The 17,980-nt window shown below is 43.7% G+C and overlaps 1 protein-coding gene across 2 annotated transcripts in view; it reads left to right on the top strand.

Moving 5' to 3' along the window:
• LOC133621938 (calcium-binding protein 2-like) overlaps positions 1–17,322 on the top strand; it is a 111,887-nt gene extending 94,565 nt beyond the window's left edge. The window contains exons 7-8 of one of the 2 annotated variants that reach the window (XM_061984411.1): positions 10,480–10,627; positions 16,386–17,322. In XM_061984411.1, the coding sequence (XP_061840395.1) occupies positions 10,480–10,627; positions 16,386–16,414 (177 nt within the window). In that variant the 3' untranslated portion in view covers positions 16,415–17,322. The remainder of the gene's footprint in view (positions 1–10,479; positions 10,628–16,385) is intronic. The other variant, XM_061984410.1, reaches the window with a different exon arrangement.
• The last annotated feature ends 658 nt before the right edge of the window (positions 17,323–17,980 follow it).

Raw genomic sequence — 17,980 nt, 5'->3', positions numbered from 1 at the left:
CTCCCGAAAACCTCCCGGGACAAATATTCTCCCGAAAATCTCCCGATTTTCAGCCGGAGCTGGAGGCCACGCCCCCTCCAGCTCCATGCGGACCTGAGTGAGGACAGCCTTTTTTACAACTGGGTGACAAGAAATAAATCATCCAGACTAGAGATAAATTGTATTATGTTTATCTTACCTACAAATAAATACATTTATTATTTTAAAAAAAATTTTTAAAAAATAAATACATTTTTACTATATTTTGCTAAAAACATCAAAATTAATTGTATTTTTTCTGACTCCTTATTACATCCAGGCATTGGAATTATACATTAAAATAAACATATTTGAAATAATTAATTTTAAATGATCATAATAATTCATTTAAAATGACAATATTTAATTATTAAAATAATTGCTTGTTTATCAACAACTTTAGCATTTTATTCATTACATTTTGAAACTCTCAGAAGCCAAGTTATGTTATATTCCTTAATATTTATTTATAAATGATAAATGGGTTGTACTTGTATAGCGCTTTTCTACCTTCAAGGTACTCAAAGCGCTTTGACACTACTTCCACATTTACCCATTCACACACACATTCACACACTGATGGAGGGAGCTGCCATGCAAGGCGCTAACCAGCACCCATCAGGAGCAAGGGTGAAGTGTCTTGCTCAGGACACAACGGACATGACGAGGTTGGTACTAGGTGGGGATTGAACCAGGGACCCTCGGGTCGCGCACGGCCATTCTTCCACTGCGCCACGCCGTCCCCTTCAAACTTTATGCAAGTTTGAAGTATCAATTATCCAAACACAGTTTTGTTTGCATATTTTCATAATGTAGATATATATATATATATATATATATATATATATATATATATATATATATATATATATATATATATATATATATGTATGTATGTGTGGGAAAAAAAATCACAAGACTATTTCATCTCTACAGGCCTGTTTCTTGAGGGGGTTCCCTCAATCATCAGGAGATTTTAATGGGAGCATTCACATACCATGGTTTATATAGGGCACAGAGTGGGTGGGTACAGGCTGGTGTAGGGGCGTGGTGATTGGCTCATGTGTTACCTAGGAGGTGTTTCCGTCTGTGGCGGCATGCTGTTACAATTTCGCTGCGCTTGTTGAGGGATGACAGGTCTGGACGGTAAATAATAAACAGTTTCTCTTTCAAGCATAGGTTGCATCTTTTATTACCACTATTGTAAGGTGTGCTGGATGCAAGAATAAATACAGTCTCTGGTGACGTTTGACTCCATTTCACCAATCAAATACAGTCACTGGTGACGTTTGACTCCGTTTCACCAATCAAATACAGTCACTTGTGACGTTTGACTCCGTTTCACCAATCAAATGCAGTCACTGGTGACGTTTGACTCCGTTTCACCAATCAAATGCAGTCACTGGTGACGTTTGACTCCGTTTCACCAATCACATGCAGTCACTGGTGACGTTTGACTCCGTTTCACCAATCAAATGCAGTCACTGGTGACGTTTGACTCCGTTTCACCAATCAAATACAATCACTGTTGACGTTTGACTCCGTTTCACCAATCAAATACAGTCACTGGTGACGTTTGACTCCGTTTCACCAATCAAATACAGTCACTGGTGACGTTTGACTCCGTTTCACCAATCACACGCAGTCACTGGTGACGTTTGACTCCGTTTCACCAATCAAATACAGTCACTGGTGACGTTTGACTCCGTTTCACCAATCAAATACAGTCACTGGTGACGTTTGACTCCATTTCACCAATCAAATGCAGTCACTGGTGACGTTTGACTCCGTTTCACCAATCAAATACAGTCACTGGTGACGTTTGACTCCGTTTCACCAATCAAATACAGTCACTGGTGACGTTTGACTCAGTTTCAACAATCAAATACAGTCACTGTTGACGTTTGACTCCGTTTCACCAATCAAATACAGTCACTGGTGACGTTTGACTCTGTTTCACCAATCAAATACAGTCACTGGTGACGTTTGACTCCGTTTCACCAATCAAATACAGTCACTGGTGATGTTTGACTCCGTTTCACCAATCACATGCAGTCACTGGTGACGTTTGACTCCGTTTCACCAATCAAATACAATCACTGTTGACGTTTGACTCCGTTTCACCAATCAAATACAGTCACTGGTGACGTTTGACTCCGTTTCACCAATCAAATACAGTCACTGGTGACGTTTGACTCCGTTTCACCAATCAAATACAGTCACTGGTGACGTTTGACTCCGTTTCACCAATCAAATACAGTCACTGGTGACGTTTGACTCCGTTTCACCAATCAAATGCAGTCACTGGTGATGTTTGACTCCGTTTCACCAATCACATGCAGTCACTGGTGACGTTTGACTCCGTTTCACCAATCAAATACAATCACTGTTGACGTTTGACTCCGTTTCACCAATCAAATACAGTCACTGGTGACGTTTGACTCCGTTTCACCAATCAAATGCAGTCACTGGTGACGTTTGACTCCGTTTCACCAATCAAATACAGTCACTGGTGACGTTTGACTCTGTTTCACCAATCAAATACAGTCACTGTTGACGTTTGACTCCGTTTCACCAATCAAATACAGTCACTGGTGACGTTTCACTCCGTTTCACCAATCAAATACAGTCACTGGTGACGTTTGACTCTGTTTCACCAATCAAATACACTCACTGGTGACGTTTGACTCCGTTTCACCAATCAAATGCAGTCACTTGTGACGTTTGACTCCGTTTCACCAATCACATGCAGTCACTGGTGACGTTTGACTCTGTTTCACCAATCAAATACAGTCACTGGTGACGTTTGACTCCGTTTTACCAATCAAATACAGTCACTGGTGACGTTTGACTCCGTTTCACCAATCAAATGCAGTCACTGGTAACGTTTGACTCCGTTTCACCAATCAAATACAGTCACTGGTGACGTTTGACTCCGTTTCACCAATCAAATGCAGTCACTGGTGACATTTCACTCCGTTTCACCAATCAAATACAGTCACTGGTGACGTTTGACTCCGTTTCACCAATCAAATGCAGTCACTGGTGACATTTCACTCCGTTTCACCAATCAAACAGAGCCAGGCGGTCACATGATTAACTGAACATAAAGTTTCAGCGGCAAACAACAACAAGCTGAAGCTTACAAGAAGTCAACGTCAAATTTGAGGAAGCACATGGCGGTAAGTAACGTTAGTAGATATTTTGGCTGTCACCGTAGGCTGATGTTAGCTTCCCTGCTATGAATCACTGTCAAATGTACATCGTGTGGGGACATTTATTAACGCACTGCAGCCTCATAGACACACACACACACACACACACACATGCATAGAAACACCAATCAGAAGTGCACAATGTGTTCCCAGGTGCAGCCCACACCTATCAGTTTATGGTTTGCGTAAAGGCTAACTTGTTATTTTCCTTTGTAATCTCTGCCTACTGAGCCTATGGTGCTGTTAAGTTATTGTTGCTCAATTTGCCTTCATTTTTTTTTATGTTAATGTATTATTATTTAATATATATTATTGTTTTAGTTGCTTAAGAGATATTCCTGGCTCTGAATTTGCTCATTGCTATTTTTATGTTTTTGTGCATTATTTGTTGCCGTCATCATTAAACGAACAGGTTACTCATCAGTTACTCAGTACTTGAGTAGTTTTTTCACAACATACTTTTTACTTTTACTCAAGTAAATATTTGGGTGACTACTCCTTACTTTTACTTGAGTAATAAATCCGTAAAGTAACAGTACTCTTACTTGAGTACAATTTCTGGCTACTCTACCCACCTCTGGTCCAGACCATGTGATTTTTCCATTTGAGAACAGCAAATGTTACAAAACAAAACACGACTGTACTGGAACACAAAAGAGGTTCAGGTGCGTATGTGTGAAGAGCCAGAAAAAAAAAAGAGCATGATCTCCCACCTCACACCTCATTCCAGCCCTAACACATACTGAAAACGTGGGTAATTGCAGAGGAAAAAAAAGACTCCAAAATGAAGAAATGCAAATCAGTTCTCATTGTTGACTTAAAAGAGCCGTTCAAAATCTCTCACTGTACTTGTGAAAACAACCAGACCAGACCGATTTCATCACGTTGGTGTCGATCCCATACCGATGCATGGTATCGACCTAACCCCATCAAGCTACTTTGTCTTTGAAATGTCATTTGACTGTTTCAAAACAAGATTTGTCCGAGCAAGACAAATGTGATATTCCGCTATTTTTAAGCAGGGCTGGCGTGGGAGGTTATTAATGATTACTGCGAAACGGACGACACTGATAAAGTGCTTTTTGTGATCATAAATTTTGAAGTGCGCTTGACGCTCCATTGTGCATTTATATTTCTTGTGATTTATGCGTGCAGGTAGCCTCCTTGTAAATAGTCTCATGCGTCAAATAGCACCAGGAGCTCTTTATTGCATCCATGTCATTGTTTTTGTCCCTGCTGACACTCTTGCTAAATACCCACTGACACTTTTTATTATGTTACAGCCCTTTTCAGAAATGTCCTCAAAATTCTACACACAATACCCGATCATGACAACATTTTTGAATGTTATTTTGCTCATTTGTATTCACTTGAATACTTTGTTGATGCACCAAGTCCTTTGGAGTATGACCCCACCTTTTCACATCTCTCCAGAGATCAGATTCAAGTCTGGGCTCTCAAAGACATTTACAGAGTTGTCCTGAAGTCCATGGTGGAGGGTGTGTCAGGCCATGGCAGAGGGTGTGTCAGTCCATGGTGGACGGTGTGTCAGTCCATAGTGGAGGGTTTGTCAGTCTATGGTGGAGGGTGTGTCAGTGTATGGTGGAGGGTGTGTCAGTGTATGGTGGAGGCTGTGTCAGTCCATGGTGGAGGGTGTGTCAGTGTATGGTGGAGGGTGTGTCAGTCCACGGTGGAGGGTGTGTCAGTGTATGGTGGAGGGTGTGTCAGTGTATGGTGGAGGGTGTGTCAGTCCATGGTGGAGGGTGTGTCAGTCCATGGCAGAGGGTGTGTCAGTCCATGGTGGACGGTGTGTCAGTCCATGGTGGAGGGTGTGTCAGTCCATGGCAGAGGGTGTGTCAGTCCATGGTGGACGGTGTGTCAGTCCATAGTGGAGGGTGTGTCAGTGGATGGCGAGAGTGTGTCAGTCCATGGTGGAGGGTGTGTCAAGCCATGGCGGAGGGTGTGTCAGGCCATGGGGGAGGGTGTGTCAGGCCATGGCGGAGGGTGTGTCAGTCGATAGTGGAGGGTGTGTCAGTCCATGGCGGAGGGTGAGTCAGTCCATGGTGGAGGGTATGTCAGTGTATGGTGGAGGGTGTGTCAGTCCATGGTAGAGGGTGTGTCAGTCCATGGTGGAGGGTGTGTCAGTCCATGGTGGAGGGTTTGTCATTCCATAGTGGAGGGTGTGTCATTCCATAGTGGAGGGTGTGTCAGTGTATGGTGGAGGGTGTGTCAGTCCACGGTGGAGGGTGTGTCAGTCCATGGTGGAGGGTGTGTCAGTGTATTGTGGAGGGTGTGTCAGTCCATGGTGGAGGGTGTGTCAGTGTATGGTGGAGGGTGTGTCAGTCCATGGCGGAGGGTGTGTCAGTCCATGGAGGAGGGTGTGTCAGTGTATGGTGGAGGGTGTGTCAGTCCATGGTGGAGGGTGTGTCAGTCCATGGTGGAGGCTGTGTCAGTCTATGGTGGAGGGTGTGTTAGTCCATGGCGGAGGGTGTGTCAGTCCATGGGGGAGGGTGTGTCAGTCCATGGCGGAGGGTGTGTCAGTCCATGGAGGAGGGTGTGTCAGTGTATGGTGGAGGGTGTGTCAGTCCATGGTGGAGGGTGTGTCAGTGTATGGTGGAGGGTGTGTCAGTGTATGGCGGAGGGTGTGTCAGTGTATGGTGGAGGGTGTGTCAGTCCATGGTGGAGGGTGTGTCAGTCCATGGCAGAGGGTGTGTCAGTCCATGGTGGACGGTGTGTCAGTCCATAGTGGAGGGTGTGTCAGTCCATGGCAGAGGGTGTGTCAGTCCATGGTGGACGGTGTGTCAGTCCATAGTGGAGGTTGTGTCAGTCTATGGTGGAGGGTGTGTCAGTGTATGGTGGAGGCTGTGTCAGTCCATGGTGGAGGGTGTGTCAGTGTATGGTGGAGGGTGTGTCAGTCCACGGTGGAGGGTGTGTCAGTGTATGGTGGAGGGTGTGTCAGTCCATGGTGGAGGGTGTGTCAGTGTATGGCGGAGGGTGTGTCAGTGTATGGTGGAGGGTGTGTCAGTCCATGGTGGAGGGTGTGTCAGTGTATGGCGGAGGGTGTGTCAGTGTATGGTGGAGGGTGTGTCAGTCTATGGTGGAGGGTGTGTCAGTCCATGGCAGAGGGTGTGTCAGTCCATGGTGGACGGTGTGTCAGTCCATAGTGGAGGTTGTGTCAGTCTATGGTGGAGGGTGTGTCAGTGTATGGTGGAGGCTGTGTCAGTCCATGGTGGAGGGTGTGTCAGTGTATGGTGGAGGGTGTGTCAGTCCACGGTGGAGGGTGTGTCAGTGTATGGTGGAGGGTGTGTCAGTCGATAGTGGAGGGTGTGTCAGTCCATGGCGGAGGGTGTGTCAGTCTATGGTGGAGGGTGTGTCAGTCCATGGTGGAGGGTGTGTCAGTGTATGGTGGAGGGTGTGTCAGTCCATGGCGGAGGGTGTGTCAGTCCATGGCGGAGGGTGTGTCAGTCCATGGTGGAGGGTGTGTCAGTCCATGGTGGAGGGTGTGTCAGTGTATGGTGGAGGGTGTGTCAGTCCATGGTGGAGGGTGTGTCAGTGTATGGTGGAGGGTGTGTCAGTCCATGGTAGAGGGTGAGTCAGTCAATGGCGGCAGGTGTGTCATTCCATAGTGGAGGGTGTGTCAGTCCATGGTGGAGGGTGTGTCAGTCGATCCCCAGCCAGGTATTAAAAAAATAGAGCTTAAAATGATGGATCATCAACCTTCATAAAGACGTGACTTTGGTCACTTGATTGACATCAACAACACCCGAGGGTGAGTGAGGTGACGCTGGCTGCTGCCAGATACATTATTAAGAAAAAACGACCGACCGGAAGGCGAGAAACACTTTTTATTTCAACAGACTCTCACGACGTACCTGCCGTCAAAACTCTAAAGACCGACTGCACAGTTCCTGTCTTCACAATAAAAGCGCTGCTTATTCCTGCCTGCGCTAACAAAATAAGAGTCTCATAAAGCTAGCGTGCAAAAGCTAGCAAGCTAGGGAGTTAGTATTTCTTGTAAAGTGCATAAAAAGGAGAATGGAAGCTGGACAAACTTTCATGTGGTATTTATTGGACAGAAAGGAGGACTTTTCTTGTCAAATGTGGAGGTTATCATCACTACTGTCTGATTCCAATCAATGCAAGTCATCAACTTATATTCTTGTCTTCATCATACTTGCCAACCCTCACGGATTTTCCGGGAGACTCCCGAAATTCAGCGCCTCTCCCGAAAACCTCCCGGGACAAATTTTCTCCCGAAAATCTCCCGAAATTCAGGCGGAGCTGGAGGCCACGCCCCCTCCAGCTCCATGCGGACCTGAGTGACGTGTTGACAGCCTGTTCACACGTCCGCTTTCCCACAATATAAACAGCTAATGAACGAGGGCGAGTTCTTGGTTTCTTATGTGGGTTTATTGTTAGGCAGTTTCATTAACGTCCTCCCAGCGCGGTAACAACACACAACAACAGCAGTCAAGTTTCCGTCTACCGTAAAGCAGTTTGTCTGCCGTAAACAGCAATGTTGTGACACTTTTAAACAGGACAATACTGCCATCTACTGTACATGCATATGTGACCCACCCATAATGTGTCACATTTTTGTGTTGATTTATTTATTTTATTTTGTGGTTTGAATTCGTTTTTGGAGCTGTCATTACACATTTATCAGTATTCACATTGGTCAGTAGGGGGCAGTAGGGCGTTTCTTCCCAATTGAATGCTATCACCTGCAGACCGGAAGTGTCTTGTCATTCTGATGAGCGCGACCAGTCTGTGAACAATTGAAACGTCCTGTGTGCTTTTTCCTCCTGTATAACAGGTTAGTTTTGGTGAATCAACTCACTGAATAATATCAATGTGATCTTTATAAGTTTAAGTACACATTCTGATGGTGGAGCCTAACTCTAAAGTGTTTGTGAGTTGTAGTTTGTATTTGTGAATGAATCCAGTGCACAGCTGCAGTAATCAATACAAAAAGGCGACGTGAGTGCGCAATGTTTATATAGGAACTTCTGATCCTAATTCAGACTCCCAAATTAGAGCTCCCGTTTTCTTATTGATTTTGTAATGTATATTTGTATAATGTGTGTGTTCTGAAATAGTGACAGAGAATAGAACAAGGATGGACAATTCAACCCTTAACTCAACAATGAGTAGATGAGTGTTATGTGTGTGTTAGAGATGCGCGGTTTGAGGGCACAACCGCGGAGTCCGCGGATTATCCGCGGATCGGGCGGATGAAATTTAAAAAAATTAGATCTTATCCGCGGGTCGGGTCGGGTCGGGTTGAAAAAAATTAGATTTTAAATAGATTCAGGCGGGTGGCAGTTAAACCAATTGGTAAATATATATACATAGTTAAATGTTGTTACCCACATACGAAAAACGAGCAGGCACCTGCAGCATATGCCACAACAGAAGAAAAAAAAAAAAAAGAGATGGACACTTTTACGGAGCGGAGAAGGCCCCCGACGCCTCGCCGGGGTCCGGGACCGAGGCCCCTTCCCCCGAGAGGGCCCCACCGGGAGCCGTAGCTGAGGCGATCCGCGAGAAGGGCCCGACGCACGTCCAGGGTCACCACCGCGCCCACCGCACCGACACCCCGCCTCGTCCGCCTTCGCCGCGGCCGGCGTCACGCGCAGCAGGTAAGCAGCTTACCTGCCCGCCACCCTCGTGGCCGGGGGCTCGTAACAGGGGTCACTCCGCGTGCTCCGCCCGCGCAGCTTACCTGCCCGCCACCCCTGTTGCCGGGGACGCGTAACAGGGGTCACTCCGCGCGCAGTGCGCTCACGAAAGGGGTGGGGTTCACCCTGGTTGATATAGACAGCAGCTAGGACGGTGGCCATGGAAGTCGGAACCCGCTAAGGAGTGTGTAACAACCCACCTGCCGAATCAACTAGCCCTGAAAATGGATGGCGCTGGAGCGTCGGGCCCATATACCCGGCCGTCGCCGGCAGCGAGACGCGCTTGGAGGTGCGCTCAGCGCGGCTCCCATATGATTGCGCACTGGTGTGCGTCTGGGTCGTGACAGCGTGGCACGCGAATGTCTGTGCTGCATTGGATCAGTCTCCTTTCTTTAACAGGCAAAAGCTTTATAACCTCACTAATGCCTTGCATCGTCTATATTAGATATATAACAACGGGCGGGTGCGGGCGGATGGCGGGCGGATGGGGTTCTGATCAAATGTTAGATCGGGTGGATTGCGGCTGGTTGACGACTTTCTGATGCGGTTGCGGATGAAATAATTGCCTATCCGCGCATCTCTAGTGTGTGTATATGTGTAAATAAATGAACACTGAAATTCAAGTATTTCTTTTATTTATATATATATATATATATATATATATATATATATATATATATATATATGTATATATATATATATATATATATACATATATATATATATATATATACATATATATATATATATATATATATATATATATATATATGTAATAAAAAAATATATATATAGCTAGAATTCACTGAAAGTCAAGTATTTCTTATATATATATATATATATATATCTTAACCACGCCCCCCGCCCCACCCCCCACCTCCCGAAATCGGAGGTCTCAAGGTTGGCAAGTATGGTCTTCATGAAAGAAACATGCTTGTATTATCATTAACTTGTCTCTGTCATAGATAAATGAATATAAATGATATATATGAATGATCCCCTCCACTTGGTACATTGAAAAGTAGCTCACCTGCAGACAAAGTGTAGAATTTGAGGAGAAAAATGAAGTATTGCATTGTGGAATAAGGTGTAAGTAACATAAAGTGATGCATAAGTAGTATAAATATGATAGTTGAGACACAAAGTTGCTCAGCCATCAACAGTTTCCTCCGACACACGGCGGATCATATGCCTTTGTGACGAGTCTTTCTTCCAGCACACTTGCGTCACGGCCGCCGCCATAAATAATGAAAGGAGAAACACATTAGTGACTTCAGAGCATGTGTGTGCGAATGAGAGGTTGTTTTTTTTCCCTTTTTCACTCTCTTCCTCACTTCAAAAGCTGCTCGCACTCCAGCACTCACGCCTCATGAGTCAGCGTCGCCCCATCTGCACACTCAAGCTGTTTGCAGCTTTCCAGGGACCCCACGGAACCTGGGATGCAGCCACTTGAGGGCCATCTGAACAAGACCTTCATTAGCGGTTTAATATCTAATTGTCTGTGCTGCGTTCAAGACCACAAAGTCTCTCTCTAATCCTGCTGTGTGTGCGTCTGTCCTCGGCAGTTTGACTGCGACGGCGATGGCAAGATCACGCTGGAGGAGCTGAAGGACGGCATGAAGAGCCTCCTGGGTGAGAAGCTGAAGAAGGGAGAGCTGGAGGAGATCCTGGCCGACATCGACCTCAACAAGGACGGCAACATCGACTTTGATGGTGAGCATCTGTCGGAACAGCAGAAGACTTGAACAATATCCCCCTTAGGAAGCATCCAGATACTATTTGACATCTTTAAGTACTCACCTGAATAGAAGACACTGTTAGTTTATAAAAATGGTTGAAAAAAGACACGTCGTCTTACATTTGCCGTCTAGAGGCAGTCCGTCGGTGCCAAATACCTCTACAAATTAAGCAAGACGGTGCTTTTCTTCCTGTCACTCGCAAACACCCATGGCATAAACACTCTCTGCCAGTCGTCCACAAGCACTGCTTACATATTAAAACATTTATTAACAACTACATTTTCTCCGACGTAACTTTCGCGGACCGTCCCAAGTAAAAAAAAAAAAAAAAATATATATATATATATATATATATATATATATTTTTATTTTTTTTTTTACTTGGGACGGTCCGCGAAAGTTAATAAATAAATAAATAAAGAAAATAAGAAAATAAATAAATAAATATATGTGTGTATATATATATATATGTATGTGTGGGAAAAAAAATCACAAGACTATTTCATCTCTACAGGCCTGTTTCATGAGGGGGGGTACCCTCAATCATCAGGAGATTTTAATGGGAGCATTCGCATACCATGGTTTATATAGGGCACAGAGTGGGTGGGTACAGGCTGGCCTAGGGGCGTGGTGATTGGTTCATGTGTTACCTAGGAGGTGTTTCCGTCCATGGCGGCATGCTGTTACAATTTCGCTGCGCTTGTTGAGGGATGACAGGTCTGGACGGTAAATAATAAACAGTTTCTCTTTCAAGCATAGGTTGCATCTTTTATTACCACTATTGTAAGGTGTGCTGGATGCAAGAATTTGCCATGTTATTGAATATTCAACATTATTGTCTTTGAGGTCCCAAATGTGTTTGCTGAGTTCTGTGGTATTTCGCAGGTTTTTGTTCCTGAAAGAAGCCTTGTGATTGTTCCATCTGGTTTTGAATTCTCCCTCGGTTAATCCTACATATGTGTCGGATGTGTTAATGTCCTTGCGTATTACCTTAGATTGGTAGACAACTGATGTTTGTAAGCACCCCCCGTTGAGAGGGCAATCAGGTTTCTTTCGACAATTACATCCTTTGTTGGTTTTGGAGTCGCTCTGTCTGAGGGCCGACGGCTCATTTGCAATTGTTTTGTTGTGGTTTGAGATGATTTGTCGTATATTGTTCATGCAGCTGTAGCTCAATTTAATGTTGTTCTTGTTGAATACTTTTCTTAGGGTGTTGTCTTTGGGAAAGTGTTTGTCAATCAGATTGAGGAATTTGTGTCCAATGTTAGTTGAGACTTTTTTGCTGTATGGGGGGGTTGTACCAGATGATGTCGTTTCGTTTTCTGTTCTTTTTTGGCTGGTTTCCTGGCGTGGGTTCATAGGTGAGGGTGAAATTGTATCCGCTTTCATCAAGGGCTTTTTGGTACGGGGGGGTTGCTTGGTCAAATTCAGCTTTGCTAGATGACAGCATCGATAGCCTTTTATTAATTCCGGTAGGTATTCTTTTCGTGGTGGTGGGTGGGTGGTTGCTGTCATGGTGCACGTATTGGAGTGTTGTGTTGGGTTTCGTGAATGGTTGGTAGCTGTTATTTCTCAGGTTGAAAGTGACGTCAAGGAAGTTGACGGTTTGCTTGTTGGCTTCAATCGTGATCCGTAGGCCGTTCTCTTTGAAAATTTGGCATATATATATATATATATATATATATATATATATATATATACCCACTCGACATCCATTGCTTTCGGTCTCCCCTAGAGGGGGGGGGGGGGGGTCACCCACATATGCGGTCCTCTCCAAGGTTTCTCATAGTCATTCACATCGACGTCCCACTGGGGTGAGTTTTTCCTTGCCCTTATGTGGGCTTTGTACCGAGGATGTCGTTGTGGCTTGTGCAGCCCTTTGAGACACTTGTGATTTAGGGCTATATAAATAAACATTGATTTATTGATATATATATATATATATATATATATATATATATATATATATATATATATATATATATATATATATATATATATATATATATATATATATATATATATATATATATATATATATGTATATATATATATATATATATATTTTTTTTTTTTACTTGGGACGGTCTGCGAAAGTTAATAAATAAAGAAAATAAGAAAATAAATAAATAAATAAATAAATGTATGTATATATATATATATATATATATATATATATATATATATATATATATATTTCTTTATTTCTTTATTTTTTTTACTTGGAACGGTCCGCGAAAGTTACGTCGGAGAAAAAAAAAAAAAAAAAAAAATATATATATATATATATATATATATATATATATATATATATATATATATATATATATATATATATATATATTTACAGTACAGGTGTGCTGGCAGGACAAGGAACACAAGGTGAAAAGGTGCCGCAAAACACACAGACCAAACAGGAAACAGTACCAAAACAAAAGCACCGGGACAGGAAGTGATCGCACACACAGGAAAATCCAGATTGGAGTGCAGAGTGCAATACTAAATATGTCTTGTCTGCTCCACACTTCTTCACTAAAACTTTGCTTGCTTCATTACATTTAGCATCACGACTCATCCTCACTGTTGGCAACTTTTCACACAAATTTTTTTTTTTTTAGCGTCTGTACCGCTATAGCTGGATGACTGCATGGCGTGTGTGAATGACAGGAAGAAAAGCTGTGATTTCCTTGGGGAGAAGACATTTGCATGAAGACGTGTGGAGATTGAGGCGTCAAACTCAAAGCCCGCCACGTATCAACTCAGATTGTTTAGTTTTATATATATATATGTGTTTGTGTATATATATGTGTATATATATACACACACACACATGAATATATATATACATACATACATGTGTATATATATATATATGTATGTATATATGTATGTATATATATGTATGTATTGTCGGAGGCAGATATTTACATATATCCGAATTTAAGTGTTACTTCTTTTTATTTCATAATCATATTACAAAACAGCTAGTGTTTTTCTTCCAAATGTGGTCTTTTGGTTGTCTGCAAAACTGTGTGCTTAACCTTGAGTGAGGAATGTTAGAGAGAGAGATAATAAGCATGTGTTTTGGCTAGAGAGACATGACTGCCAGGGAGGGGAGGAAGAGAGACTTAAGAGGAGAGGGGGTTTGGTCGGGGGGGGCAGACCATCTTAGCGGCGCGATTGAATGTTCTATGCTGGACTGGTCTCAATGTATATATGCAAAGCTTTGCAAATATATTACAAAATACCTATTCTGTCTCCGGTGGTTTTTCTACTCAGCTTTAAGTGTCGTAAAGAGCTTGGGAGCGACTTGTGACTTGAATTCCCTGGGAGGATCAACTGGTCATATGTATGTATGTATATATATGTGTTTGTGTATATATATATGTATATACACACACACACATATACAGTATATATACATACATACATACATGTATGTGTGTATATATATGTATGTACTGTATATATGTATGTATGTATGTATATATGTACAGTATATATGTATGTACAGTATATTTGTATGTAAATATGTACTGTATATAAGAGTCAGTCCTCTACTAGGTTACATTTCTCCTTCTCCTTCTTGCACAAACGGTTAGTTGGTCCAGAGTGACAAGAACAGGATAACTTCACCTGGCTTTAACTTTAAGTGCTCCTTGTGTGGATATCTCCACACGGCTGGAGACAAGACATTGTAAGACAGAGGGAACCGGGAGGAGGTAATGGATATCTCCACGCGGCTGGAGACAAGACATTGTAAGACAGAGGGAACCGGGAGGAGGTAATGGATATCTCCACGCGGCTGGAGACAAGACATTGTAAGACAGAGGGAACCGGGAGGAGGTAATGGATATCTCCACACGGCTGGAGACAAGACATTGTAAGACAGAGGGAACTGGGAGGAGGTAATGGATATCTCCACGCAGCTGGGGACAAGACATTATAAGACAGAGGGAACTGGGAGGAGGTCATGGATATCTCCACGCGGCTGGAGACGAGACATTGTAAGACAGAGGGAACTGGGAGGAGGTCATGGATACCTCCACACGGCTGGAGACAAGACATTGTAAGACAGAGGGAACCGGGAGGAGGTCATGGATATCTCCACACGGCTGGAGACAAGACATTGTAAGACAGAGGGAACTGGGAGGAGGCAATGGATATCTCCACACGGCTGGAGACAAGACATTGTAAGACAGAGGGAACTGGGAGGAGGTAATGGATATCTCCACACGGCTGGAGACAAGACATTGTAAGACAGAGGGAACCGGGAGGAGGTAATGGATATCTCCACGCAGCTGGAGACAAGACATTGTAAGACAGAGGGAACTGGGAGGCGGTAATGGATATCTCCACGCGGCTGGAGACGAGACATTGTAAGACAGAGGGAACTGGGAGGAGGTCATGGATACCTCCACGCGGCTGGAGACAAGACATTGTAAGACAGAGGGAACCGGGAGGAGGTAATGGATATCTCCACACGGCTGGAGACAAGACATTGTAAGACAGAGGGAACTGGGAGGAGGTAATGGATATCTCCACACGGCTGGAGACAAGACATTGTAAGACAGAGGGAACTGGGAGGAGTTCATGGATATCTCCACACGGCTGGAGACAAGACATTGTAAGACAGAGGGAACCGGGAGGAGGTAATGGATATCTCCACGCAGCTGGAGACAAGACATTGTAAGACAGAGGGAACTGGGAGGCGGTAATGGATATCTCCACGCGGCTGGAGACGAGACATTGTAAGACAGAGGGAACTGGGAGGCGGTAATGGATATCTCCACACGGCTGGAGACAAGACATTGTAAGACAGAGGGAACCGGGAGGAGGTAATGGATATCTCCACGCAGCTGGAGACAAGACATTGTAAGACAGAGGGAACTGGGAGGCGGTAATGGATATCTCCACGCGGCTGGAGACGAGACATTGTAAGACAGAGGGAACTGGGAGGAGGTCATGGATACCTCCACGCGGCTGGAGACAAGACATTGTAAGACAGAGGGAACCGGGAGGAGGTAATGGATATCTCCACACGGCTGGAGACAAGACATTGTAAGACAGAGGGAACCGGGAGGAGGTAATGGATATCTCCACGCAGCTGGAGACAAGACATTGTAAGACAGAGGGAACTGGGAGGCGGTAATGGATATCTCCACGCGGCTGGAGACGAGACATTGTAAGACAGAGGGAACTGGGAGGCGGTAATGGATATCTCCACGCGGCTGGAGACAAGACATTGTAAGACAGAGGGAACTGGGAGGAGGTAATGGATACCTCCACACGGCTGGAGACAAGACATTGTAAGACAGAGGGAACCGGGAGGGGGTAATGGATATCTCCACGCGGCTGGAGACAAGACATTGTAAGACAGAGGGAACTGGGAGGAGGTAATGGATATCTCCACACGGCTGGAGACAAGACATTGTAAGACAGAGGGAACCGGGAGGAGGTAATGGATATCTCCACACGGCTGGAGACAAGACATTGTAAGACATAGGGAACTGGGAGGAGGCAATGGATATCTCCACACGGCTGGAGACAAGACATTGTAAGACAGAGGGAACTGGGAGGAGGTAATGGGGCGGTATAGCTCGGTTGGTAGAGCGGCTGTGCCAGCAACATTGCCTCACACCAGCACTTCCTGTCCAACTCCTAATGTCATAATGTCCTGATGTCATGATGTCATCATGTCATCATGTCATGATGTCATAATGTCTCTGCAGAGTTTGTGATGATGCTGTCTGCTCGCTGACATGAGGACCACACACAGCTCCTGTCCTGCAGTCTGCCTGCTGTGTATTCTACTTAGTGATCACGCATGGAAGGAAGGAGGGACAATGGATTGTATTTTCAAAATAAAATGTGGGTATTCTACTTAGCGATCACGCATGGAAGGAGGGACAATGGATTGTATTTTCAAAATAAAATGTGTGTATTCTACTTAGTGATCACGCATGGAAGGAAGGAGGGACAATGGATTGTATTTTCAAAATAAAATGTGTCTATTCTACTTAGTGATCACGCATGGAAGGAAGGAGGGACAATGGATTGTATTTTCAAAATAAAATGTGGGTATTCTACTTAGCGATCACGCATGGAAGGAGGGACAATGGATTGTATTTTCAAAATAAAATGTGTGTATTCTACTTAGTGATCACGCATGGAAGGAAGGAGGGACAATGGATTGTATTTTCAAAATAAAATGTGTCTATTCTACTTAGTGATCACGCATGGAAGGAAGGAGGGACAATGGATTGTATTTTCAAAATAAAATGTGGGTATTCTACTTAGTGAGCACGCATGGAAGGAAGGAGGGACAATGGATTGTATTTTCAAAATAAAATGTGTGTATTCTACTTAGTGAGCACGCATGGAAGGAAGGAGGGACAATGGATTGTATTTTCAAAATAAAATGTGTCTATTCTACTTAGTGATCACGCATGGAAGGAAGGAGGGACAATGGATTGTATTTTCAAAATAAAATGTGTGTATTCTACTTAGTGATCACGCATGGATGGAAGGAGGGACAATGGATTGTATTTTCAAAATAAAATGCTGTAGTCTGTGCAAAGGGCGAGTTATGAAACGTTTGATTGAAAGAAGCAAAGATGCTGCAATGTCGCCCCCTTGTGGCTGCAGACGCCACACACACACACACACACACACACACACCCACACACACACACGCACACGTACACACGCGCACGCGCACACGCACACTGTTAAATCCAAACATGCGGGGGCCAGATGTATATTTTTCATATTGCAAACATTAGAGATAAATATACTTTAAGCCTCTCAAGGTGTCAGTCATATAAATGTTTAAAAAATAAAAGTCATATTAACATTTTTATTCACAGCCTAAACCTCAAGATCAACTCCAGGCCTTTCTGTCGATATAAAGTTGATGTTTTATGCCCTTTTTGTCAAAGCCGTGTTTTTTATGGCAACAACACAAAACATGCAATATTTTCCCCCCCCAAAAAATATTTCAAAGTAATGAAGTAATTTGAGCCTTAAATAGATCAACAATTCATAACATTGATTTTAATTTTTAAAATTCTATTAATATTTTGGGGGATCCAAAAGGGCCCCCACTCATAAAAGTGTTAAAAATAAGTCATACTTTTTTCTTTTTTTTTTACTTTTAGCGCTTAAGTCACTTTAGATCTATCCATTGATTATACGTTCCTATTATTTTTGTTTGATTGATTGATTGAGACTTTTATTAGTAGGTTGCACAGTGAAGTACATATTCCCTACAATTGACCACTAAATGGTAACACCCCAATAAGTTTGTACACTTGTTTAAGTTGTA

The sequence above is a fragment of the Nerophis lumbriciformis genome, linkage group LG25, assembly GCF_033978685.3.
Source record: "Nerophis lumbriciformis linkage group LG25, RoL_Nlum_v2.1, whole genome shotgun sequence".
Classification (NCBI taxonomy): Eukaryota; Metazoa; Chordata; class Actinopteri; order Syngnathiformes; family Syngnathidae; genus Nerophis; species Nerophis lumbriciformis.
The sequence above is the reverse complement of the archived record's forward strand: the minus strand, read 5'-3'. Positions and strand labels throughout refer to the sequence as shown.